Source organism: Corvus hawaiiensis, chromosome Z (genome assembly GCF_020740725.1).
Source record: "Corvus hawaiiensis isolate bCorHaw1 chromosome Z, bCorHaw1.pri.cur, whole genome shotgun sequence".
In the NCBI taxonomy this organism is placed as follows: Eukaryota; Metazoa; Chordata; class Aves; order Passeriformes; family Corvidae; genus Corvus; species Corvus hawaiiensis.
In genome coordinates this window covers 64,403,726-64,429,569 of record NC_063255.1, presented here as the reverse complement: position 1 = coordinate 64,429,569, position 25,844 = coordinate 64,403,726, and the positions used below count along the sequence as shown (strand labels likewise).

Below are 25,844 nucleotides of genomic sequence, written 5' to 3'. Positions count from 1 at the left end.
ACTGGATGAGCAGCTTTATAAGATGATGACCAGTTTGTATTGTTGCTTCTTTCAAGCAACAGAAACACCTTTGTGGGTGATAGTGGAGATGAAGTTTATTTTCAGTTATGAGTGGAGGCTCATAAAATTGTCCCTGGGATATGGATACCCAGGCGCACCTAAACTGAGTTAGGCAAACTATCTCATTTCCCTGTCATGCCTTTTTCAACCAGCTGCTTAAGTCAGCTGAGGGCATATTGCTCCATGTTGTCATGAAGAAGCTGGTGGGCTTTTTTGTATGTAAAGCCTTACATACAAAAGGCTTTTGGTGGTTAGGTCAAGTCTTAGTCAGTGCTCCAAGATCACAGATTATCACCTTGACACACAGAGTATATCTCCTGTATCTTATTTCTAGATATCCTTTTAAGCAGAAGAACTGTGAAGAAATAGGGATCCAGATCATGAGCATGCTTAAAATCTCATTAACTTTCAGCATGTAAAGCATACTGAGAGCTCTCAGTGGTTTAAAGACAGGTAAAAATATAATGTTTAAGATTCCATGTAATTTGCAAAATTTTTCTATATTACATGGTGAAAAAATATAAACCCTTTATTAAAATTAAAAAAACCACCCAAACATGCCCTGAACAGATAACAAACACCAGATTTCAATAATAAGCTTTGTTATTTTCAATGTAATTACATAAACAATTTTGTAAACTTTTAAAGCAGTACAGATAAGAACACATCACTGTTTGTACCTGTATCCATCAATGAAACTGGCATTAATATAATCAGAGCCTTCGACTCCTCGGATAGGCTGCAAGCATACCCTTGTAGACTCATATGGCATAATATTGACAAGGCGATTTTTGAATTTATTACATGGAAGATTGGCACTGATGAATCTTGAAGTGTGAGCCTTAGAGCTAGCAAGACGCTGTAGAAAAAAATTAAAATAATTAAGGCCAGGTATAACAAAAACAAGTGACACTATCAGGTTTTATAATCTTTGGTCAGTATCCATTAATGAATAATATCAATTCCAGATGCTTACTTTTCCATATTCTATTGCATTATCCAAATATTTGTAAAGCTTCTTTTAACACCTTTTACAAGTACAATGTCTGCTCTGTTAGTGCATTTGGACAAATTCCAGTATTAAACTTATCTTTTTTATCTTAAAATTATCTTTTTTAGAAAGAGCTATCTTCCTAATTTAAATATTTAGTCTAATGGTGTCTCTTATCTTCTGATTATTGGAAACAACTGATGGAGAACAGAGCAGCTTTAGTGTTACACCATTTGGTTTTGGTTACCCACAACATAAAATCCCAGTACCTTAAATTCCAGTTCCATTCCTGTGACATTCTCTCCTGTTTCTATCTGTGTCAGCTTCTGGATATATGCATACAGGTTTCTGGCTGGCACTTCGGTATTTCCACATGTCACTGCTTCCAGCAGTGCATCATGGATAAAGATGTATTGGTCCTCAGTTTGAACCATGTAATTCCTCTGTGCTCTCATTAGAGTTACGTGGCCATAAATATCTACAGTCTTTTCATGCTTTATTCTCTCTAACATGGCATCTATCACAATGAAACAGCCAGTCCTGCCGACTCCAGCACTAAAAGAAATGAACACGGGAGAGAAAACATGGACTGTTTCATTCACTGTGCTTACTTTTATGTCATTCAAGTTTCAAAGTTTTGTAATGCTGATTTAAACAGCACGTTTCTGAATATGAACATAAAAGAAGTTGGTGCCCTGAAATAAGTAAACTCCTTAAACATCCATTACAAGCAATTGAGAACACAGAATGCTTTTATATGAAATCTTTGAATCTTGCATTTTCAGGTTTGACTATAATAGAAATAAAACACCTTGCAACATGTTCTTAAAAATGGAAATTGCTGGAGATGATGAATCCTCTAAGAATTCAAGCTTTATTTGTAGCATGATTTCTAAGTCATTAAACATGCTGTTGCTGCTCTTCTCTTTACAGAGGTAAATTTATAGGAAAACAATAATCTTACAGAAAATGAGTCTTACATATTTCTATCATACTTTGGCAGTAAACTTTCCACCCCTCTCCCAACTCTGCTGATGGGGCTTCAATTAACTCAGTTTGTTCTGTCCTCTGCTGTTTCACTTGGCTAGGACATACTGTTAGTCTTTGCAATGCAGACCCATTACTAGCTAGCTGTGCTAGCTGTAGGCTGAGGAAAATCCAACTGTTTGGACACCAACTGTACTGAATCAAATCAGACCATCTTTTTGCAGCCATGTGTATGATTGAACTTTATGAAGTTTTGTTTCAACTATCTGGATACATGTAGCTAAACAAAGCTAAAGTGTAACATGGTTTTGTTCATCATTTTTCTGTCCAGGATCACATCATGCCTGTAACAATGAATGATAGTTTCAGGTCTTCTAAATGCTTAACTTTTTTCAGTTAGTGACACGAAATTAAATACACAGTATAGTAAGCAACAGTTTATAAACTCTCAAGACACTGAGATTAGCTAAGTTAAGAATAGTTAAGAACCCCACAAACTGAAATTTTTTGAATAGAAAGAAACAAAAATAATTATAACCTAGCTTCTAGAGGACAATTATATTTTTTGTTCTTGTAATGGCAATGAAATCAACAGAAGTAGCACACATTTGTATGTCAAATTGGTTTATATCAAGTTTTAAACTATTCCTTCAATGATTACTCTTCTCATTCAGTTTTTATCAGTTTAACAAGTGTGAGCTAAGTGAGAAATATGAAAGCTTTGCAGTGAAGATTTTCTCAGTAACCTAGAATATGGTTCTTTTCCCTATAATGTATTAATGAATTGCTGTTCCAGCATTGGATATGCCATTTTTCAGATCAAACATCAAAAAGTTCACTGCTATCTGCAGACCACAACTGCAAAATCCCAAGACAGTTAAAAGCTTGCACCTTCAGCTGGAATGAGTGATTTTCAGTTCCTCCTTTCATGTCTTTTATTATAATTTACAAATTTATTTTTTCCATGAGCAAACTCAAAGAAGAATAGTTATTAACATACTCTAGCACAGAAGATACATGCTAGTCTGTAGGTTTATGCAGAAGTTGTGAAGATCATACCATCAGATCCAAACACATCGTTATACACTGATTTCATGGTAAGGATGGAGGGACTGACACACTTCATTTATGGAGGCATTTGGCTTCACTGGGCTCCTGACACATCGTCTCTGGATCATTTTATCCAGCAAGATATTTTACTCCTTTAAGATGTTCAGTACATTCTAATTCTGCCCATTAAAAATGAGCTGTGTGTCTACCAAACTACTCTCTTCACTTTCCACCTAAAAAATGGAACCAGTGTTACGAAGATTTTAACTTAATTCCTCTTTGAAACATGCTCTTTTGCCCCCAATACCTTCTAACTCCAAACTCCAATAGCTTATTATATAAAAGAAGAAACTATCCTATCCTAATTTTTTATCCCATTTCTCTTTCTCTTCTACTATCACACAGCCTTCTTAATATGGTATGATACGCTGCTGGGAAGCCATACATTTTGAATCCTCACTAATAAGACACTGAAATATTAAAAAAAATTCCCTGTATTTTGTCTGGTAACCATGCTAATTCACCTAATAAGAATAATTTCACAAATTATTTCTAAGCTTGTTATTGCCTTTCTTGCCCTTTTGTTTTGCATCTTCAGGTGTTACTGTCAAACTTAGAATTTTTAAAAAAATTATTTCAGCTAGTGAAAGATGCTATTACACTTTCAAGCTGAAAACCTACGATATCTATTAAATAGACATGCCCCCTAGGAAACTGCTGCTGCTTCAAATATTATCATTTACAGTATTATAACGTTTGTTTTCAATTTCTAAAAACATGACTGACTCAGTCCCATGAGCTGAAACATGTTTAATGTCCTGCGATGCCATACAGCTACAATAGCTACAATTCAAAAAAGGAAAATGAAGAGGCATAAGGGGGACATTCTGAATTCAAATCACTGTATGGATGTGCTAAAGGTTGGCTTTTGTGATTAATTTGTAGCTGTTTAAATGATGACCCTTTATTGATACTTCAGTGATTTGGCAAAGGAAGGCAGTGTAATTACCAGTATTCACAGATCATTTAATTGGAAGCAAAGATAGTAAAATACGGACCAAAAATCATGTAGGACATTTTTGACTCCTATCAGGGGAAAATTTTATTGAATATTACTGTTTCAGATTGAATGAAGCTTGCATTTATGAACTGAAAGTACATGAAATTGCTTGTGATATGGGAAATATATAAAAAGGTCTGGATTTCATTGAGGAACTTCATATGATTAATTAGACTCCAATCCCACAGAAATTCTGTGGTAGCTCTGACAAGAGCAATATTTAGATTATTTTCCCACTTTGCCGTTAGGAAATTAGAACAGAGTAGAAAATCACCCCTCTGTCCAGGAAGCAGCAAAAAAAAGCCCCTTATGAAACCACTGAACATCCTTTTGAAAAGAAACCTCTGATCAAAATAACATAAAGACCTTGTGCAAAGACATAAATTGAAATTTTGTTTTAGAAGAGATACTGGACTGCTTCAAGAATTATGTACCATCTTATACGAGACCTTTGAGAATTTATCTGCAAGTGTGGTTATGGTTGGATACCAGACAACAAGGATGGTATACAGCACTTTCTTAGGTGCAGTGCTTTACCAAATGGAAGACTTTACTGACTGAATTTTGTTCATCCCTAGGCTATGCATGGAGGCAACCATATTTATCACTGAAGCCACATAAAATGTCTGAAAAAGAACATGGAACAAAAAAAATCAGACAACAGAGTATTTCACTACAAGCAGATAAAGCTCAGTCTAGAACTCTCCCTAGTTTTCATAGGTAGTGGACAAAAGCATGGGACGGTCACAACCCACAAGCCAGCCTTATATCTTTCTTCCTTTATGGAGCTTTAGTAAGATTTTTTCCTTTCAGTCTGTACATTCTCAGAATTCTAGTATTACCATAAATTCTTCAAATATAACTGCCCCAGATTTAAGCCCATATTTTTTTGTAATAATGTTCAGGAAGTAAATTTGTTCTCCATCTAATCCCAAGTACAGCTCTGGAGAGATCAAGGACAAGAAGCTGTCTTACGAGATTGTAATTTGAACACAAACAAACAAACTCTCAAGCATTAAAACACACAGAATCAAAACTCCCAAAAATTTCTCTTAACAAATCCCATGTACAGGGAATAATTGTTCATTAAAATAATTTTAAAAGCTGAGTTTTCCATGCAGGCTAAAAATGTAGCATTAGTAATGTTCAACAAACCTTCAAACAATGACATTCCATTACAACAAATCCTCACACAGGAATAAATTAATGTTACATAGAGGAGATGAAAAGAAAATGACTATTCGTTCTTTACTTGCCAAAGAAGAATCAGGATTGTGAAATGAAATGATGAGAATTTAAAACAAACAGGAATTAATTTTTAAAGTAGTACATAATTAAATTGTGAAACACCTTGTTACAGAATACCATGTATCACAAAAAGAAATTCAGAGAGGAAAGGATCAATTAAGGGGTATTAACCAAGATGTTACAGACACAACTTCCCCTACAGAAATCCTTTTATTAGATTTCGCTGGAATTTGGATAGAGACTCTGAAAAATAAGATTCTTATTTTGAATCAACACTTCAGCCTTCAGGTACCTGACACCTTTAGGAACTCTACCACTGAAAAGGCACACCATTAATTTTGATAACTTGCTTCTTCTTTCTTAAAAGGGACAAATTATCACAACTATTCTATCTGCTTCTTTCCTGAAATCATGAATTGTTGGTGAAAAAAAATCTCTTATTGTTCTGCTTGTGAGATGGAATAGCAGAAATTATACATAACTGAAAAGTTCATTGACCTTATTTCATACCACTTATTTTTCTTATCATGGTTTCCCTTCAGAAATGATTGTTGATTCTATATAACCATACATGCCATAATCCTGCTTTTCATAGAGGACTTTTACATATGCACCTTACTTAATCACTATGTTGTCTGATTTCTTCAATTACTCAGACATATAAGGAAAAGAAATTAAAATAAACTTATTACTCTGTACTATTTTATCTGTGTAAAAGGATTTACTATGATTTTTTATTTCAAAATTAATTCAGTTCTCAGATATTCTCATTATTTTCCTACTCTCTAAATACAATCTTATATATGCAATGTACTGAATTCTGTATTTATCATCAAAGAGTAACTATCCTAAATACATCTTCCCTGTGATATTTGTTGAGTTTCAGTGTATACTTTACATTTTTTGTACTGTACAATGCATTCACAAAGCCTTCTTGACATCATGCATTCCACCAAAGAAAGAATGATCTAAAATTTACTGAAATAGAGTTTAGAAAAAGAAAGTATTTTAAGGTTAACTTTAAAAACACACCTTACTATGACTTGTTACCTTCAATTAAAGATAGATCTATGCCTGAACAGCTGTAGATACAGAAAATGATACTTCTGGGTAATTTAGCAGAGGAAGTACACTGCCATCATATAGTCAATAAATAAAAGTGAAGATTACAGCACAGCAGAGAAGTCAATGAACAGAAATTATGCTGCTTGCTGCTAACAACTGTTTTTTGCTTTCTTTGCAGTTCAACCTGCTTTGCATTCTCAGGGTGGAATGTTTTGAGAAGTTGCTTCATACTTTTGAATATTTCCTTCTGTGCTTGGATTACATTTTCATAGAGAAGAGCTATTAGCCTATCAGTGAGAGTAACAGAAGGTGAACTGATGCTGTCTGATAATGAATTAAAGAATGTGGGAAGAAATGTGTTCTGTAGTACTGGAAAACTGGAAGACCTTGAAAGTACTTGCTAGCCACTAAGATTCTGATTCCAAGGTTCAGAGTCCTCTGGACCCTTCCCTGATTCTAGGTGTTTGCATTCCTATTCCTACTGTGGCCAACAGCAGCTGCCCTTGGGATTTTTTCTGTTTGGGTTTTAGACTGATGGAGCAGTAATGAAGGCTGAGGTTGTCATCCGGACACAGGACTTCATCTGGCAAGTACAAAATAAAAGGAAAACATATCACTAGGACTCCTCAGTCCACATCAGATTTTTTTTTTCAGTACCAATCACAGTTCAAAGCCCTACATGAATCTGTCCACAAATCTTTTTTTTTATCTTTTCTCACTCCCTTGCTCCCCCTTCCCTACTCTGAAAACTTGGAAATAACCAGTAAATTACTCCTGAACCTTGAAGCTGATACGACTTTGGTAGTAGGCCTATTTTTTTGGATCTCCATCTCAGAATGTCTCTTCCTTTTCAGTTGAAAACTGATATACCTAGAAAATAAACTCAGAGGATGAGACAAACATGAAGTTGCCACCTCTAGATTTAGTTTAAACTGAAAGGGTTGCAATACAGTATTAATGCAGTGAGATGCTACACAGTAGAAAATTGAGTGAAAAAAACCCCTGAGGCTTCTCTGATGAGCTCATATGAAGGCTAGCCCTGTTTTTTTAGACCAAGTGGTGAATAAAATAAATACCCTTTTTAATATCTGACAATACTCCACTGACCACTGAAGACCTTGGTTACTGGTACTCGTTACAATGTTTCTTAACCTCTGCAATCTTTATACCAACATGAATTCTCTGTAACATAGACAATCAGGTTGTGAAAGGTTAGTACCACGAATCATTTCACATTTCTTAATCATGACTTGTCATTTAAAGGTTAGACACTAATCTCTTCCCTTTTTTTCAGGATTTTGAACTTAACAGCAAAAATTGTGGACAAGTTATAATGAAAATAATGGGAATTTTAGTGTAGAAGTTTCAAGGTACATGTAAAATGAGCTTGGATATTATTGTGACATTAAAAATTATTTTTGAAATTCAGGTGAGAAAAAAATAGACATCACAATGCAGAATTCACTTGGAACAGCATTCACTGATAAAATCTGATAGTAAGTGATGAGACCCTGAATAAGTCTATAAAAGTAGGAAAAATGAAGAAAGATTAATATTCAGGGCAGAATACTGATTGGAAAGCCTCCATGAAAAGATAACGGGACTATTTTTAAAGCTGCATTTTACTTCTAGAGACATGGGGAGAGGATCTAAAGAGACTCTCATGATGATTACTTTAGATAAAAATACAGCCTGTTCAAAGTTAGCCAAACACGCCGGGTAGCCAAGTTGATGCAATGTGTTCCAGTATACTCCGTGTCTATGGATATTCCAGAATTTAATGTAGGTACAGCTGGGAAATCTCAGAGATACCCCTTTCCAGAATTCAGCTATTGGGTTATAAAAATATTTTCACATTTCCTGCAGATGGCTGGATTCTTTTCTTCACTCATAATTTTAATTCAGAATTCATTACGGACAGCTGCTGGCTCTGATAGAACCTAATTGCTCTTTTACTAGACTCAGCTGCAAGCAGTCAGATTTCCTTTTCCTTTGTAGAGTATATTATATATAAACATGGGTGGGGAGAAAAATAACCAATTAACTAAATACATATGGATAAAATGACTCACTAAGAGTGCTGATCAAATAATGTATCAAACTGCATCTTAGGTCAAAGGAAATTACAGGCCTTGTAGGACATGATAATATATATATGGAAATAATTATCAGCACCAACATATTTTTAATTTGAGATAACACATGGAAAAGGCATTGCTTTTGTTAAAAAAATCTTACAGACAATTATTACATTTTAATGAGAGGCAGGTTATGTCGCTGGGTGAAAAGTCATCAGTTTTCAGCAGACCTGCTCAACTGAAACCCTTTGTCGGCCAAATCAGTCAGGCCTCAGTATGTCCACTGCACAAATTAGAAGGAAATGTGGCATAATCAGGCAACTATTTTTACTGCCTTACCTCTTATAAATATATATATATATATATATATATATATATATATATATATAAAGAAAATATCCCCAGGGAATAGTTACTGTTACTTAGGCTACCAAAAAAAGGGTATGTCACAAAATAAAGGAACAGAGACAGACAGCAAAAATGTCAAGGGATATGAGAACTCACTTCCATCTCCCTCCACATGACAAATACTGGAATGGGTTAGAATATTTTGCTACTCCTGTTTTCTATGACGGATGAACTCAAGGAAAAGTTGTAGACATGTAGAACATGAAACAGCATTAAATAACACAGTTTTAATCCTTTTGTCCAAAGACATTTAGTGAAATGAAGTGACACATAATTAACTAAAAGTAAAAAAAATCTTCTAACTTAATGTGTGAAACAACTTAAGGAAAAAGGTCAAAGAGAGTTAATACTGCCTGTTTTTTTCTTTAAAAGGTGTGTACAATTACGAATATAAGCAAAAAAGTATACACCAGTTTCTCTATGTAACTAAAGGAATAAAGGGGAAAAGAATCAAAATCCTCATGAAGCAACTACTCACTAACTCCTTGCTGCTGGAGAGGAAACTTTATTGAAACATTGTTGACATTGGAGTTTTGTACTTCCCCCTGAAATTTCTGACATTTGCCATTGTCAGGCTACTGGCCTAGATAGAGCACTGATTCTATCTAGTAATAGCATTCCCTATGTTCTTTTACAGATTTCTGACTGCTACCAAAAACAAATCTTACCCTATGCAGTCACAGCAGCTTTTTAGGATTTCAAAAGATAATCCACCAGCCCTGAGTCACACCAGTGGGGGGTATAATACCCTGAACCACAGGCTAAGTGCCAACCAAATATGGCTTTATACACATATGACTGATTTAATCAGAGAGGCCACAAGTAGGTGTTTTTCATTATTTGAATCTGCATGATGATATATTGCTATTACTTGTTATTTATATGTTTTTGAATTTTAATAATAGTTCCAGTGATACTTTATGAGTTTTAATGCTTACAAACAATGGAAGCATATACTGTACATACAGCTGCTTCATTCAGGTCTTAGAAAGGGCTTGTTTGCTCTGCAGAACCAGTTTCTAACTCGAAAGTGGATCAGCATCAGTTTGTGTCTGACACCTCAGGGAGGATTTCTAGATAACACAGCATAGTATTTTCCTACTCTAACAAAAAAACCTATCAAGGCCAATTTTAAAAGATCCTCCACACTGTCACATTAGCTATGGTATGGTAGTTCTTGTCATGTTCATACTTCCAGGTTTTCATATGCAAGTACCTAAATTTAAAGAGAAAAATTAGAGACCTAAACTAGTAAGACCCAGACTGCTGTTAAGAGGGATTGAGCTGGGGAACGACATCTTTTCTATCAAGAGGATTCTAACTAGTGACACTCCAATTTGAAACAGAGGAAAGAAAATCAGCATTACCCATCCATCACTGGCTCTATCAGCATACAGATGGGAATGCTGCTTTTTGTCTGTATAATTGCATGAACATGTCCCAGTAATTAGGTGAGAGCTCCTGCACATTCAGCATAAAATATCCAGGGTCTTCAACTGCAAGGTTTCCAGAATCTACCCTTTCACAACCTTGAAAGTTTTATGGTGAGAAAATGAAGGCAAATCAAAAATCTCTATTTGTGACATTTGTGACATCTCCTGTCCATGTCTGTAACACCATACATTACAAAATTACCAAGGAGTTTCTTGCTGTACCAATTTTTTCCATCTAGCCTTTATCAACTTTTCTTCTAGACTCTTTCTCTTTTTCCAGTAGATTCTGCAATTCCAACAATTGATCAAAGAAAGAGAAACCATCCAAAAACTTCTAAATCAAGTGAATCCAGTTCCACTTTCCTAAACAGAGATGAAGCATTCACAGCATAAACTCTTCAAATCTTGGTGTCAAATCCTCTATAATATACATGTTGAAATGAAATAACTTCTAAGAATAAAGGTATGTGTAGAAATGAAATTACTCTCAGTCAGTTACTCTGATTGCACGGACTGAGTAGCTGAGACTATTAATATAGATGGAAAAGGAAAAACATGGACATTAACTCATTGCTGTATTTTTATATTAAGAGGAACTAAATATCCTAAGCAGGATCACCAACTATACATTTTTTCAATATGAGATTCTAATAACAATCTTATCCCTCTCTGCTTTTTATTAGTGAACAATGACTATGAGAAAAAAAAATTTATGAGATGTACAGTGATCCACAGCTAACAGCTGAAGAGTAAATAGTGTTACAGTGTTTTTGTATAGGCATGATACCCAGCACAGTTTATATACAGTAGCAACTCAATAACTTCTGGACGAAGACATGTGGGGAAGCAGAGAAAATTTAGAATATTTATGATATTAAAATACTTGTCATACTAAAATGCTTTCACTATCTTTTCCTCTCTAGAGCTTTCAACTGTCCAAGGAAGTTAGGAAGGGTCCTGGATTGAAGGATCCTGGGAAAGGATGAGGAAGATTCTAGTATTTTTCAATCTTATTTGTGATATTTCTGAATATGTACTGGGGAGGTTTTTTCCCCCACCGTGAAAAAGGATAGGCAGTCATCTGCAACCTACTCACTGCAAGGATTAAAAAATGAGCACTTGTAAGGCCTATGGCAAGAGAAGCAGTTCAAACGATAGAGAAGTGAAATAAAACAATCCAATGGAAAATCATTGCCTTTGATAAGTATTTTATTTTTCTTAAATGTTCTATTTTTTATTCGCAAACAAAATTAGGTTTTATTCACTGAAAAAAATTAGGTAAGTATTATACTTTAGGAAATAGAGTATCATATGGTGGTTTGTTATTTTTTGAAAATAATCTTGTTTTTTACTCTGCTAACTGGTTATGTTAGTGTAGTCAGGCACAGATTTACTTAAAACAGTCACATTCCTCCAAACATCCAAGTTCTTCTGTTTGCAATACCACCATTAACAGTACCTGCCAAAGCTTGACAAAGTGTCTTAGGGATATGCCCCTTGGTGCTGGTATTACAAGAAAGACTTAAACATATGGTATTGCACTAACATATTAAGCTTTTAGGTAGCATTACTGAACCAATGACTAAAGTTTCTGTCATGTTTTGAAAACATAGTGGCATAAAATTCCAAACACCCTCCAGTGCTGGTTTATTGTGATCTGATTAGCACCTGCTTGCCTGCACTAATCCAACTTCAAACATAAATGTGTGTTTTCCCTGCTATAATTAGACTACACATTAGAGTCTCACCAATGCAGAATCCTAGGGTTTAAGCCTGCATTTTTTCATTAAAGAAACAAGTTTTTCTAGATCAGCTCTGCAAATTAGGGCAAGTCATACAGAGACACTAGTGGACTGTGGTATTACTCAATTTCTGTGCAAAGAAACTGAAAGGGTAGTCTTAAAATATAACTGTAAATGAAAAAAAAGCATCTATGTGCATCAACTATTTCAACCACCACAGAAAAATGTTCAGAAAAATTACTCTAAATAAGCCAACCAAGATTTGAACACATTGTGTAAAGTACCTACAAACAGGATGGGATTGCTAAATTTCATTTGTGGATTTTTTTTTTTTTAAATATAGCTTTAATTTATCTGCTTTTCTCTTACTAATCTCACACTGAGAATAAGGATCATGGAACACTTTAACTCAGCCTTGTGAGGCTCTTCTGAACTATTTTTTCCAGTAGATACAGACCGAAAACTTTTCATTTTTTCTTGGGAAAAGAGTACAGTGGCATTATGCATTCATGTTACTTCAGCTATACTTTGTCATGGAGGTAGTCCTTCAAAAATATCTGATTACTTAAATTAAGAAATCTGCATTTAGATTAGGCCTTGATGTTTCCCTTGGTGCTCCATAATTCTTTTAGCAACAATCTATGCTGGTTTTCCCTTGAAAATAACATACCTGTGAATAAATTTTAGCTACCTTTTCCACTTAAAAACCTGCCAACTTTTCAGCACAAGTGTGCTGGTTTTGGCTGGGGTAGAATTTATTTTCTTCACAGACTTCTTGCCTCTGTTTCAGTGTGTGGTGCAGCTCAAGGAAGCTGGGGTGCATGTGAAGTTGGGAGGAGACATAGGTGACCCAAGCTGACCATAAGGGATATTCCAGAACACATGGCATCTGCTTAGTATATAAAGTGGGGAGAAGAAGAAGGAAGGGGGGGACATTTCGAACAATGATGTTTGTCTTTCCAAGTCACTGTTACGTGTGATGGGGCCCTGCTCTCCTGGGGATGGCTGAACACCTGCCTTACCATGGGGAGTAGTGAATAAATGACTAAATTCCTTCTTGTGTGTGCAGCTCTTGCTTTCGCTATTAAACTGCTTTTATCTCAACCTATGAGTTTTCCAGCTTTTACCCTTCTGATTCTCTCCCCAGTCTTGCTGGTAGGGGAGTGAGTAAGCAGTTGTGTGGGTCTTGGCTGCAGCCTGAGGTTAAACCACAGCAACAAATAAGAGCTTGGACTGGTAGAATATACTTATGAAATTCTCAACATGTTTTTGACTTCTATATTAGATTCATATTCAGTACTGTACAGGCAATCAAATGGTTATCAAAAGTAATGTCTAAATGGCATGTAAAGATGCCTGTTGCATATACATTAGTAATAAATAATTACCAATGTTTTTTGGAATTCTGATCATATAATTCTATATTTCTTTGCTATCATCACACAAAAATTATTAAAAATATTTCCATTTGCATATCTTTGACACACATTTACCAGAACTTGTCTTATCAAGTTCAGTCATGTAGAATGGTAATATGTACATTCTCAGTTAATTTCACTAGTTAGAACTATGCTTTCTTTTTCTGGTCACTGTTACGTGAAGAGAGGGCATTCAAGTATCTACAGAGTGGGTTCTTCAGTAGTCAGGTGTTTTCAGCTTAGACTTCCCACCAAGCACATTGTAAATTATTAAAGAAATTCTTCACACATGCAAAAACCATTTCCTAGGAACAGGATATTAAACTAGCTTACCAACAAATGAGGCTTTGATACAAACTGGTCTGGGGCCACTCGTGAACCTGGTCTCCAGCTATCTTGATTCTCTATTGGACATTTAGCTGTATCCCAAAACCATGGAGCAAACTAGAAAAACTTTTTAATCCCTTAACAGGAAATGGACTGAAAGGCAACTGCTGGCCAGTATTAAGGCAGATGAGTAGAAATGCAGTAAGGAAAAGCTTGGGCTAAACCTTTCACTTGCAATATGTACCTATAAATACAAAATGAATAGGGGGTTACTCTGTAAGGATCAAAATACAGACAGCTGGCTCTTGCAGTCCTCACCCACACAGGGTGAGAAAAATTCTCCCTGTACTTAGTTGTCTGACAGCTTTTTTTTTCAGTTTCTATGGTTTAAAAGTTTGCAGAAAAAGGCTTCCACAGATTCTTCGAGGCTACTCTTTGTCCAACACATTTTGAAAGGCAACTCCCATTCTGTTTATACTTATACAACATGTGATTATTGTGATTTTTTGAGCTCTGATACTTTGGTAGGTACTGGAAGAAGCAAGAAAGAAGGTATTAGTGATGTCTCAGATGGCTTACAATTGCCACCATGAATCCTGTGTTCCTTCTAGAAACTAAACTGAAATTACTCCTTCAATGAGATATTGTTCAAAAGACTGCTTACCACAGCCGAAGGATATAAGATACGATTCTGTGTTATATTGTTTGGGTCTAGTCAGGAAAGTCTAAAGTACTCTTTAAAATCTGGATGATGAAGTGGGTGAATTTAATGAAAAGAGATTTAGGTAGTCCTGAACGCAAAATAGGAGACAATGACAGACAAGATACAGAACAAGGACAAGAGAAATATTAAAAAGGCTGCAGATGCAGACTAGGGGACAGCCAAGGAACAAATGAAAAGCAAGAAGTTTGTCAAGAACAGAAAAATATCACAGTGGAAAAAAGTGACTAGTAGAGGGCAGTAAAAGGAGTTGCTTGACAAAAATCAGTAGGAGAATGCTACCATTAGAATGACAATCTTGCCTCAGAGAAAATACTAAGAAAGGTAGGAACATATTTCATTAAATGGTTCAGCAATGTGATATTAACAGTAAAATGAGTTTGAGAAACAATGGAATTGAAGAACTCAAATAGAATATACGTAGAGGGGTCCAAAGAATAAAGATCAGTCCAGACTTGAAGAGAAAATAATTGATGAAAATGTAAAATGACTTCTAATAAGCAAAGGAAAGATTGGAATGGAGAAACTTACAAAGTAAGCAACAGAGAAGAGAAGGAAAAAAACTGGAAAGCAGGTTCTAATTAAAACCAGGTAACGTGCAGAGCTTGTACTTCAGTGTTTTAAATTACTTTTTTATGAGCTTGAAATGAAACGTTTGTGCATGTCCAGTACTTAAACCAAATGGGAAGTATTTTCATGTTGCTGTATGAAAAACATATCCTTTAGCCTAAAAATACTGTGGTGATGCTCTATAGTTGTTCCTCTTTTGATTTCTTTAAACCAATTTAATAACCACAGAATCACACAATATCCTGAGTTGGAAGAGATCCACAAGGATTATTGAAGTCTGACTCCTGGCCCTTCACAAGACAGTCCCAAGAAAATCATGTTGAATTCAAAATGATAAGGCAATACAAATCTCTGAATATAATGTTGCTACAATATGCCTGGAAAGTGACACTCACATTAACATTAATATTGTGAGAAACACTTCTAGTAACTTCTTGTTAGTCTATCAGTTGGATAGCCAGCACATTACACTGATGAGTGAATTAGCACATTCATAAACTTTGGACTGTCCAGAACACTTGCTGCTAAATGTGCAGCCAGATAAAATTTTTAATTACAGAGACATAAATTTTTAAATTTTTCAAAAACTTGGTTTCATTAATTCTGCTCACAGACAAATTGTTAGCAGTGGAATTTAAAAACCTTGCTAAAATAATGAGATACGTGAAAGTCTTTTCTAGATGTTAGGTTGTATGAAGTGACTGAAATCTTACTGTCTCAAGTAACTATACATAAGGCAAAAAGCTTATGTATAGCAGATTATGCTTACTGCAGAGTATTGATAAATAAATTAATAGGAATTTGGGAAAAAAAAGTCCCTCAGGCATAAAATCATACTGCCTAACATGACCACCACTTTCAATGAAATCTACATGTAAAACTAATGACAAAGAGAAAATAATGGCCTTGTTACTTCATCAGTATCTCTGAGTGATAACAAGCAATGTATTTTATTTCATCTTTTCCAATGACTAGCCATAAGAACTGATTTATTTTGCCTATTTTTGCATTGAGGTAATTTAGGCTATTATACTAACTTAAGATCTTTCCCAGAGTGGGAAGATTCATTTCTTCTATTAAGTTTGGTTTTGATTTAGAGTATAACATCTTCACTGTCGAGCAACTTTGGAGGTATTTTATACATGCATCAAGCTAATGAAGTTGTTTCTGAGGAAATCTAAAATCCTAGACAATAATCAAAATGTTTGAAGACCCTGTAAATGCAAGTACAAAAAGATTTGGCTCCCTTCAAGAAATACTCAGCAAACATTATGAATATATTTGTGTTATTACTTATAATTATTCCACATTTTTAATCCTGTTTTTTCAATAAACATTAAATATCTGTGTTCCATGTTCTCTAGTATTTTGTAAACAGTCTGTGCCTTTCAGCGTTGAAGTTCTGCTTATTTTGTTTTCCTGTTGACTTTATTTTCCCGTCTTGTTCACAGGAGCCTCTTGCAATCACTTTAAAAGTGTTGAAATTACCAGATTCCATGGTTGGGTTTTCAATATGTTAAGAAGTCAGAACTAGACATGGTGGTATGCTGTAACTACTATTCCTCAGGTTTTGGATGAAAAAGCAAGACTGGTTTTCAAATATGCTCAGCATTTTTAACTTCAGTCATCAGTGTGTAGTAGCTCTCAGCCTTACTAACTGAAGGTATTCCAAAATGAAGTTCACAAAAAACAGTGATCTTAGGAACTTGCTTTGAAAGGGGCTACACAGCAAGCTATACAACATATGACAACATACCCCTGGAATGAGGGAACCCATCTTGGGGTTTATTTCTATCTGAATTGGTACATATGTTCTGATAATGTCCTTATCAACATGATTTTAAGGCTTTCTCAAAGATCTGTTCAGCAAATTCCAAAGAAGCCATATCTCTTCCTCTTCGTTCTCTTTAGTCCCACAACATTGAGAGCTGCTGACTTTTTTTCTTTGGATTTTATTAATTCATACCTTATAATGCCTGAGAAGGTTTGCTACTTTGCAAAAAGCATGGAGCACTCATTTCAGGGTTCAGCTTGCTCCCCAGGTAAATCCTTTGCACTTTCAGCTCCTCAAAGTCCTAAACTGAGGATTTAACCTTGAATACAGATTTTAGGTCTTACCTATTTTCAGTGAAACTTTGAATTTATCTATCTTAATTCTCATGTTTGCTACTTTCCCACACAATATAAGTAATAATTTCAAAAACTGTTTCATTGCTTAAAACACACTTTCTTCAGTACTTGGGCTCTTAAGCTAATACCATCCTGTTCCTTTTTCACATCACATTCTGAATGCCACAGATACATTTGTATTTCCCTGCGCACATCCTCCCTGGAGATCTTTTGATGTTCTAAAATTAAATTAACTGTGCATAGACCAAATAAAATAATTCTAGCCTACCCAAGTTGGCAGTGCCATACTCAGGTCCTTGATTTGCAATTCAACCATCTTTTTCTTTGACAGACTCAGAAGTCATTTGAAAGAAAATCATACTTTTGTCTGCAACCAAACAGAAAGCAGTAACCTTGACACACAATGCTTTGAAGAAACTTTTGGGCTTACCTGCAATGCACAACCATAGGTCCGGCATCAGGTGGGTTGCAAGTCTTGACTCGTCGCAGGAAAGCTAAGAATGGTGTTGGGTGTTCTGGGACACCATGGTCAGGCCAGGCAGTGAACTGGAATTGCCTCACTTCCCTTTTCTCACTTGAGCCATTCTACGAAATTTAAAAGTTTCATGACAAAACTGCCACTTGAGATGGTATTGGCACTTTTCAATGAAACAATTGCAGAAACATATACACCAGTGAAAATTATTTAAATAGTATTCAGAGCCAGAAAGAAAAAGAACTCAGGCTATGGAGAAAAATCCAAATTACAGATTCAAACAATGTAAGATTATTAACTGTAATGTACACTTGTGCACCACAAGTGCCAGCGACTTAGTATTCAGGTTTTTCATGGTGACAGCTCTGCATTAACTTGCAAAACTTCATGTTATAAGGAAAATGTAGAAGTCTCAATGTTCAGTGCTGTTAGAAGGAAAAAAGGGAGAAAAGTGAAAGGAGGGGAAGGGGAGAAAGGGAGTAAGAAGTAAGGGGAAAAGGCACGCAGGGAAGGCAGGGAAGGCAGGGAAGGTAGGGAAGGCAGGGAAGGCAGGAAGCAGAAGGAAGAAGGAGGACAATGTGACAGAAGGGAGATAGGTGATAGGAAGGAAGGAATGGGAGGGGAGTGAAAAAATAGCCAGACTTTCAACTTAAAAGTATATAGTAAGCATATGTAAGTATATATACCTTGTAAAGTGCAAATGTACGAACACAGTAGGTTGCCAATTCAACAGTGTCTAGAAGGGTCACTTGGATTAGTCCATAAGTTTCTGTGCCTCTGCTTGGCCAGTATTGATCACACTTCACCTGCAGTGAAAAAAGTTAACATTTAATACATTTAATGCTGAAATTTACTACATATCTGAGTGTATATCACCATAGGTTTTAAAAGTATGTGGAGATAGAGTGGCCAACTTCCAACACAAGAAATTTATTTTATCATCCACAAGAACTGCTCGTCTGGTAGTAGTTTATGTAATGTCTTCTTCCATAATGGGTGAGTTCAGTAGGACAGATAATAGGGAAATGCTAGTAAGCATAGATACAATGCAGAAAAAAAAAATTTAAAGTAGCTTAAAATATGACCTATATCTTCACCTTTCACAGTCCAGAATTTAGTAACAGTACTAATCCCTTTGACATAGATGGAACTTTTTTTAACATCTGCCATATTTTACATTAGTCCCCAAACTTATAAAATATTGCTTGGATGTTAATATTTTTTATCTATAGAAATAGCTCAGTAGAAACATGGATTTTTTAGAAATAATTTCAGTACACTGATAAATGAAAGGGCATCATATTAAGTGGACTGTGAGAAAAAAAATTCCTTCTGAGATCAGTGTTCATCAGAAAAGAAGCATATAATGAAATTGGGTCCACAGGCATTTAAAAAAACATGGTTTGGTGTTTAAAAATTTTAAAATTTTAATAAACACAGAACATTTCATTCAGAGGAATCTTCATTTTAAAGTTCCATAGTTTAGAATATTAAAAATGCAATAATTCTGTATACGATGACACGTAAGAGAACCATATTTTTATCATCATTTCTAAGGCTCAATAATTTGTTACAGTTAAAAACGGTATTTACAATGAAAGCTGTTAAGAAAATAGAAATGATGAACCCCTAAACCCATCAGAAAATGCAGTACAAAGCAGTATGGAGGTCAGGTAACTAAAAGCATTTTACTTTCAGTGGCTGATAGGTGAAACTGAGACAGTCAATCTCTATTCTATTTATAACAATACATTCTTACCAATTAGCCCTGCCTACAGTACAGAAAAGAAGTTTAAACTGGGTCCAGTAATAACATTATTTTTTTTAATAAATGTCTTCATTAATCACTCTAAGCCAGATTCATACCAAATTCAATGAGAAGATAATAAATGTAAAAAACATCAAAGGCAGAATATTGCACAATATTCCCAGAAAAAAAAGAGAATTGTCATGCTAATCCACGAGAAAAACTGATTATTTCCCGAAAATGGAAAATTAAGATATGCATCTTTGAAACTCATGTGTTCTCCAGGTTTTTCATTCTACACAGTACTTATTGAAAAAAGACTTGGTATGCTTTCCAACTCTCCAGTCCCAAATAGCTTTTGCTCACAGATCATTTTATTTTGAGGCTCAGAGGTCACAGATCATTAATGGTTCACAAATCAGAGTCTCAGAAGAAGTAATCTAGATAGAGAGGAAAAAAAATTCTAGCCACTGAAGCAGGTGATAAGAATTCATTAGTGGCAAAATAAAGGGAAGCAATTTTTTACAGGAAATGATAGTTTAATTTATAGATAGGGAATTGCAACAAAGTAACTAAAAATGTTTACTGATACTGCACTGTTAAAAAATGGGATTCATAGCAAAAATATTCTCTTATTAAGAGGAATTAATTACTTACTTGTGTCATTTATTGAAAGAGTAAGTATTGCAAATAGTTCACAAATATCGGTGATTTATTTGCAAGTTTCCTAGTACTTGCCCCCTTGGTCTTCATAAACCAAACTAAAAAGCACGTTTTCAATTGAGACATTTAAATATAATTACAGTAAATCTAGTTTCACTTTATCATTAATATAGAAACAATGCAACATGTCTATATTGGTTACCTGTATTTTAAATGAACAGGTTGTGGTTTATTGTTTATTAATTCCCATAGAATGACATATTTTTTCATGGAAAATGTTGATACATAATAACTGTAATTTGTAATCTTAAGAGCTATAGGTTTAGTATAAACCTCTAACTAAACCTGTTTTTTTTGAAGGTTTTTTAATTAATAAAAACTTATTTTTAATTAAAACACGGAAGAAAAGTGTAGCTGCGCCTTTGCATGCCTAAATATGTAGTTCTTTTCTTCACCTTGCAGTTCTCACATATAAATTGTATGCTTATAGAAGCAGTACCAGGTTCCAGAAAGCATTCCTGAAAAATTAACCAGCTTGCAGTTTGCTAACAACAAAATCTGACCATCTTGAAAAGGACAGAAAATGTTTGTTTTATTTTTATTTTGTAGAGTAATCTAAAGTTAAGAATATACTTGGGACTTAGAAGGCTATAGACAACCTCTTTTCAGTTAGGCTGGGGAAAAATAAATGTGTGTTCTCCTTTAGGTGCAGATTTTGTTTGAGGTTTTTTAATGTACTAGTTTATCTAACATAAACTGCAATTATGGTATAATTTTTCTAAAACACTTTCTGTGAGAGCTACATGATGCAGAGGACTGCTGCTGGAAGCAGCCACTAAGTGTTCAATAAGAAACTCAATTCGAAGAGTAGTATATATATTATTTGAAAGTGGAAACTGATGAAAATAGGTATCAATACTTTTAGAAAGAAAACCTGATTTCAGGTTGATGTGGATTTGACCTTCTGGAGGAGCACAAGAAGCATAAGTGGATTGAACTGCACCTTTTGTCCCTTTTGCCTATTGATTTTTCTCAGAATAAGAGGTCTTCTTCAGACATGTGTCCTTATGTGTCTCCTACACTCTTTTGCTCTGTGATCATAAACCTTATATTCCCAATACTCCTAACAATTTAGAGTCCAATTTATCTTTGTGAGAGATCAAACAATGTTTTCTATTGGACTACACTGGCAGCAGAGGACCAGATAATACAAGTTAATTGGTAAGACACTACTTTCTGAGACAGAGTTCTTTTCAAATATTTTATTCCATATTCAGATCCCAGTCTTCAGCTCTCGAAGTGGGAGAGGTTACATATTCTATGTTCTTTTCAGAAAAAAATTCCCAACCCCCTTGAGTCATCCAAAATTTAACACTAAATGTCAACAAGACAGTTTTGAAATTTTTTGCCAAATGTGTTCTTGCTTTAGCTTTTTGGTCTGTGTTTAATTTCTCTGTAGTAAGGGCCATTTCTTCCTTGCTTGTGTAAATTGTTTGGAAAAAAATTAACGTGGCAAAGCATGGTGATGATAATACTAGCCCTCCCCAGACATACAATTACAGTGTTTTTAATAGTTTTTTTCTAATATACCTTTGATGAGTCCTCACCTCATAGTCCTCATCTTTCTCTTATCCATGTAGCTCCAAGTTCTAAGTGTTGCTCTTTTCCCTGGCAGACTATATTCACCTGCACCCAATGAGAGTTTTTCTGTGCCACTAACTGTACATGAGAACAGCTTATACCAGTAGTTATCTAATGTTCTCTTGCCTGCCCCCAAAGATGGCAAGATGAATGAAGCAGACACGAGTGTGAAATAATTCACTGGTGATTTAAAAGAGTGTTTTTTAAAGAGAAATTAAATTAGAAGTACTGACAAGCATGCCTTTTACTACTATTTCGCTATCTCATGATCATAAGTTGCACACTGCCAAAACCACTACATACAACATCAGAGCAGCTCTCAAAAAACTAATAAGTTATATTAAGAAATCTTTTTAAGTACCACACTAGTAGATGTAACTATAATGTATAAGTAGCGATAGGCACATTCTCTTAATCTGCCTCTCAAACATACATGTATTTTCTTTCTTTACATTTCTTCCATTCAGAGCATGCAAATCCTTGCTCTTCATGGAAGCACAAGTATTCACTGAAAGCAAAGCTGTAAGAAAATGTAAATGCTTCCTTTTCCATTAAAAATGAGAAGCTTGAGACATTTCCAGACTTGAAGGGTTTCAGCTACAGAGTCTCCAATATTCCTGGATATTCACACTTCAGCAAGTCATAGACACTAGAGAACGTGACGCTATGCATCAACAGAGCTGAAGGAAGTGTATTTCCATATGAACATATGAATACAAAGATTCCTGACATTCAAGGGTAGAGAAATAATTTTCTAGTATAAAGTTCCGTCATTCAGGCTGAAAAGCTACTTCAGGTGATTCTTATCACATGAACCAGCTGTTACAGGCTATCTAAGATTATAAGGACAAAACACAGATCAGGAAAGAGACAGTAAACTAGTATCAGGCAGACACATATAGCACATTATTTGCTAAGAAGAGCAAATTAGGAACAGAATTATGCTGCATCTAGAACACAAAATATCAGTAGTACGTAACAAATTTCTTGCACTGGTTTTCTTACTAAAATAAGCCTTTTGCAGTCAAAAATTTCGATAGTATTTTCAGATGATCTTCCTTCACTTAAAGAAGAAGAATAAAGTGTCACTCAAATGATGTTGAATGGTAATAATAACTATGCAATAAGAATGGTAGTGCCAGTTGTTGGTGATGGAGCCTATCTCAAACCCTATCAGGCTAGTTTACTGCCTCAGACATTTCAGCTAATGTTCTGTCTCCAAACAGATGTTACTCTGAAGCCATTTCCTTTTTTGCAACAATGCCTTGCCACCTAAAGATTAGGCTGATATGACTCTAAAGCTCAGAGACACTGACAATAGTATTTGAGATTATAAAGCAAAGATAAAAAAATAAAATCAGAATATAAAACCACATTTTTAGATCTTATTTGAAAAAGATTTGCTCTAGTGTCACTCTCTGACTTCAGTCTAAGTCTAAATGAAAGATTAAAATATAAACTCATAGTGATAAGTAAGTTTTAGATTTTGGTCTTAATTACAGTAGTCATGAAAAAAAGTTATAAGCAGAATTTGGAGGCAACATAAATGAACCAAAGACTAATCAATTCACAGCAAACTTTAGTCCTCTACGAAGGCTTCAAATCCACCCTCAGTACACCCCTACTTTCTGAAATTTCTGAGATACGATTAGTAGGCTAAAAGTTAATATTGACACATAATTGATAAATTAAAGAGATTATCCCCAAACTGTTTCAATTCTGATCCTTATGAAAGAGTGTGGTATGGTCATTAAAACAAAAGGAAACAGATATTGAAAGGAATCTTGGGCATATTTAAAAGTGTTCTCTATCTCAATTTTTATCTTCATCTATACAAGCAAGGTACAGTTCAAAACTGTATTGCTGATATCAATGTGAGATGCCCTTTTTGAGCTCTTTCTAACAGCAGGGAAGCCATGGTTTTAATGAACTCATTTAGAAGGATGAGTCTGTCAAACAGTTAAGTTCAGCAAGATTTTCCAAAAAGGTCTTGAAAAGGTTTAAATGAATGGACTGACTGGAAAAGTGAATGTGCTGACTGCTTTTTGTTTCATCCTCTTGTACTCAAGGCTGATCACTGTGTGCAGCCTGAATAATCCTTTCACTGAATAAGATATTACAGGATGAAGAACATATTGAACAATTCCAATTCAGCCTGCTATTCAAGTGCTTTAATAAAGATCTAGTATTTTCCATAAAAGAGAGATATCTCTAAGCTGATATGAGTATTATATAAAATATCAATGAAACAAAAGGATCAAAAGAAAGAAACAATAGATCAAAAAAATTCTATTATTCTGGTTTTGGTTCACTTAAAACAGAACTAATACAAGGAAAGGCACATTGGAAAGCATTTCAGGGATCTAGAGGTCTTATTCTGGATTTTGATTCTTGAATGGAACTTCAAGTCATGGTGAGCTTTCTATAGCTACTTTAATACACAGATAAAATTCTTAATCTCATAAATGTATTTCATACAGTTCCTGTTACATTAACCAGAAAATTACCCTAGCAAAAGCATTGAATACCAACCTCATACCCAGCTGCATCCATTAACTTTCTTAGAACATAGGGCAAGCCCTATAAATGATGCAAAGTATAAATCATAATATTCTCTTTCAGAGACACCTGTTGGAAGAACTTAAATTTTCATGATTTATTGCTTGCCAGAAAGGAGAACTGGCCTTGAGTTTTTCACCATAATCTGCCAGACAAGGAAAAGTAGGATTATTTTTTGATAAACAATACTAAAATCACTCATGGACGTTTTCAAGCCTCAAACTGCTTGACAGGATACCGTGCCCTGAAGTAACACAGTACAATGCTAAACCAAACATGAACTAATCATGTGTCCAGAGAAGGGCCGCAAAGATGCTGAAGGGTCTCAAACAAAAGTCCTATGAAGAGTGGCTGAGGATACAATGGCTTTTCAGTCTGGAGAAAAGAAGGTTCAGGGGGTACCTTGTTGTGCTCTAGAACTACCTCTAGAAAGGAGGTTGTGGTGAGGTAGGGGTCGATCTGTTTTTTCAGGCAACCAGGAACAGGACAAGAGGAAATGGTGTCAAACTGCACCAGGGGAGGTTCAAGTTGTATATCAGAAAAATTTATTCACTGAAAAAGTGATTAAGCACTGGAACAGGCTTCCCAGGGAAATGGTGGAGTCACCATCCCTGTAAGTGTCCAAAAAACGAGTGGACATGGCACTTTGTGATAGTTCAGTGGACATTTGGTAAAAGGTTGGATTTGATGACCTTGAAGGTCTTTTCCAACCTTAATGATTCTAAGATTCTACAGTCACTGAATTTTGAAAACAAATAAGCAGAATTTTTAATCTTCTAACTCAAAATGCTAATGGGCAATTTCTACATGTGGCATACTCTGTCTGTATTAAGAGAAGAATTATGGGACATAGTAATGTATGTCTTACCTCAAGCACAAAGCAAAGGAGCTAAGAGAATAAAGTCAAATTACAGAGCTAGAATATGGTTTTGACCCAACCACTTGCTATACAGCTGCCTCATGGAAATGGTATTTTTATAGAAAACCATCAGTTTACCCTAACAGCTAAAAGAAACCACACAGAGTAACACAAAAACCTAGATGGTTGCCTTGAAAAATACTTTTGGCAATACCGGGTATTGCCAGCTTGAAATAATTTCAGGTAAGACTCTGGTGCAAACAGTTCTTGAAATCTTACAATGAAAGAGACTGCACAAAATATCCTACAAAGCTTCCTCCATTCATGATATTACATTTTGGAAGTTCTTTAATAGTTCAGAATAAATCATCTTTGCTGCAAAGTTTATTTCTTCCTCCTTAAAGCCCCACAGGCAGGGAAAATGGCTGATTACTATGAAATTTTTTAACAGCTTTTAACATGCTGGAAGGCTACTGTGATTTCCTTCACTCTCATATATATATAGAACAAATAAAAATATTTCTGACTATTTCTCCAACATCTGATCATTACTGTTCTCTTCTAGATTCTCTGTAATTTACCAACATCTTTTCACATGGGGCATTAATTCTG

At 35.0% G+C, this 25,844-nt stretch overlaps 1 protein-coding gene across 50 annotated transcripts in view; it reads right to left on the bottom strand.

Moving 5' to 3' along the window:
- Positions 1–25,844, bottom strand: part of PTPRD (protein tyrosine phosphatase receptor type D) — a 1,183,457-nt gene that overhangs the window by 16,715 nt on the left and 1,140,898 nt on the right. For all 50 annotated transcript variants that reach the window (XM_048291456.1, XM_048291457.1, XM_048291455.1 and 47 more), the window contains 4 exons: positions 18,450–18,569; positions 17,719–17,873; positions 1,321–1,606; positions 741–919 (listed from right to left, as the gene is read on the bottom strand). In XM_048291456.1, the coding sequence (XP_048147413.1) occupies positions 741–919; positions 1,321–1,606; positions 17,719–17,873; positions 18,450–18,569 (740 nt within the window). The remainder of the gene's footprint in view (positions 1–740; positions 920–1,320; positions 1,607–17,718; positions 17,874–18,449; positions 18,570–25,844) is intronic.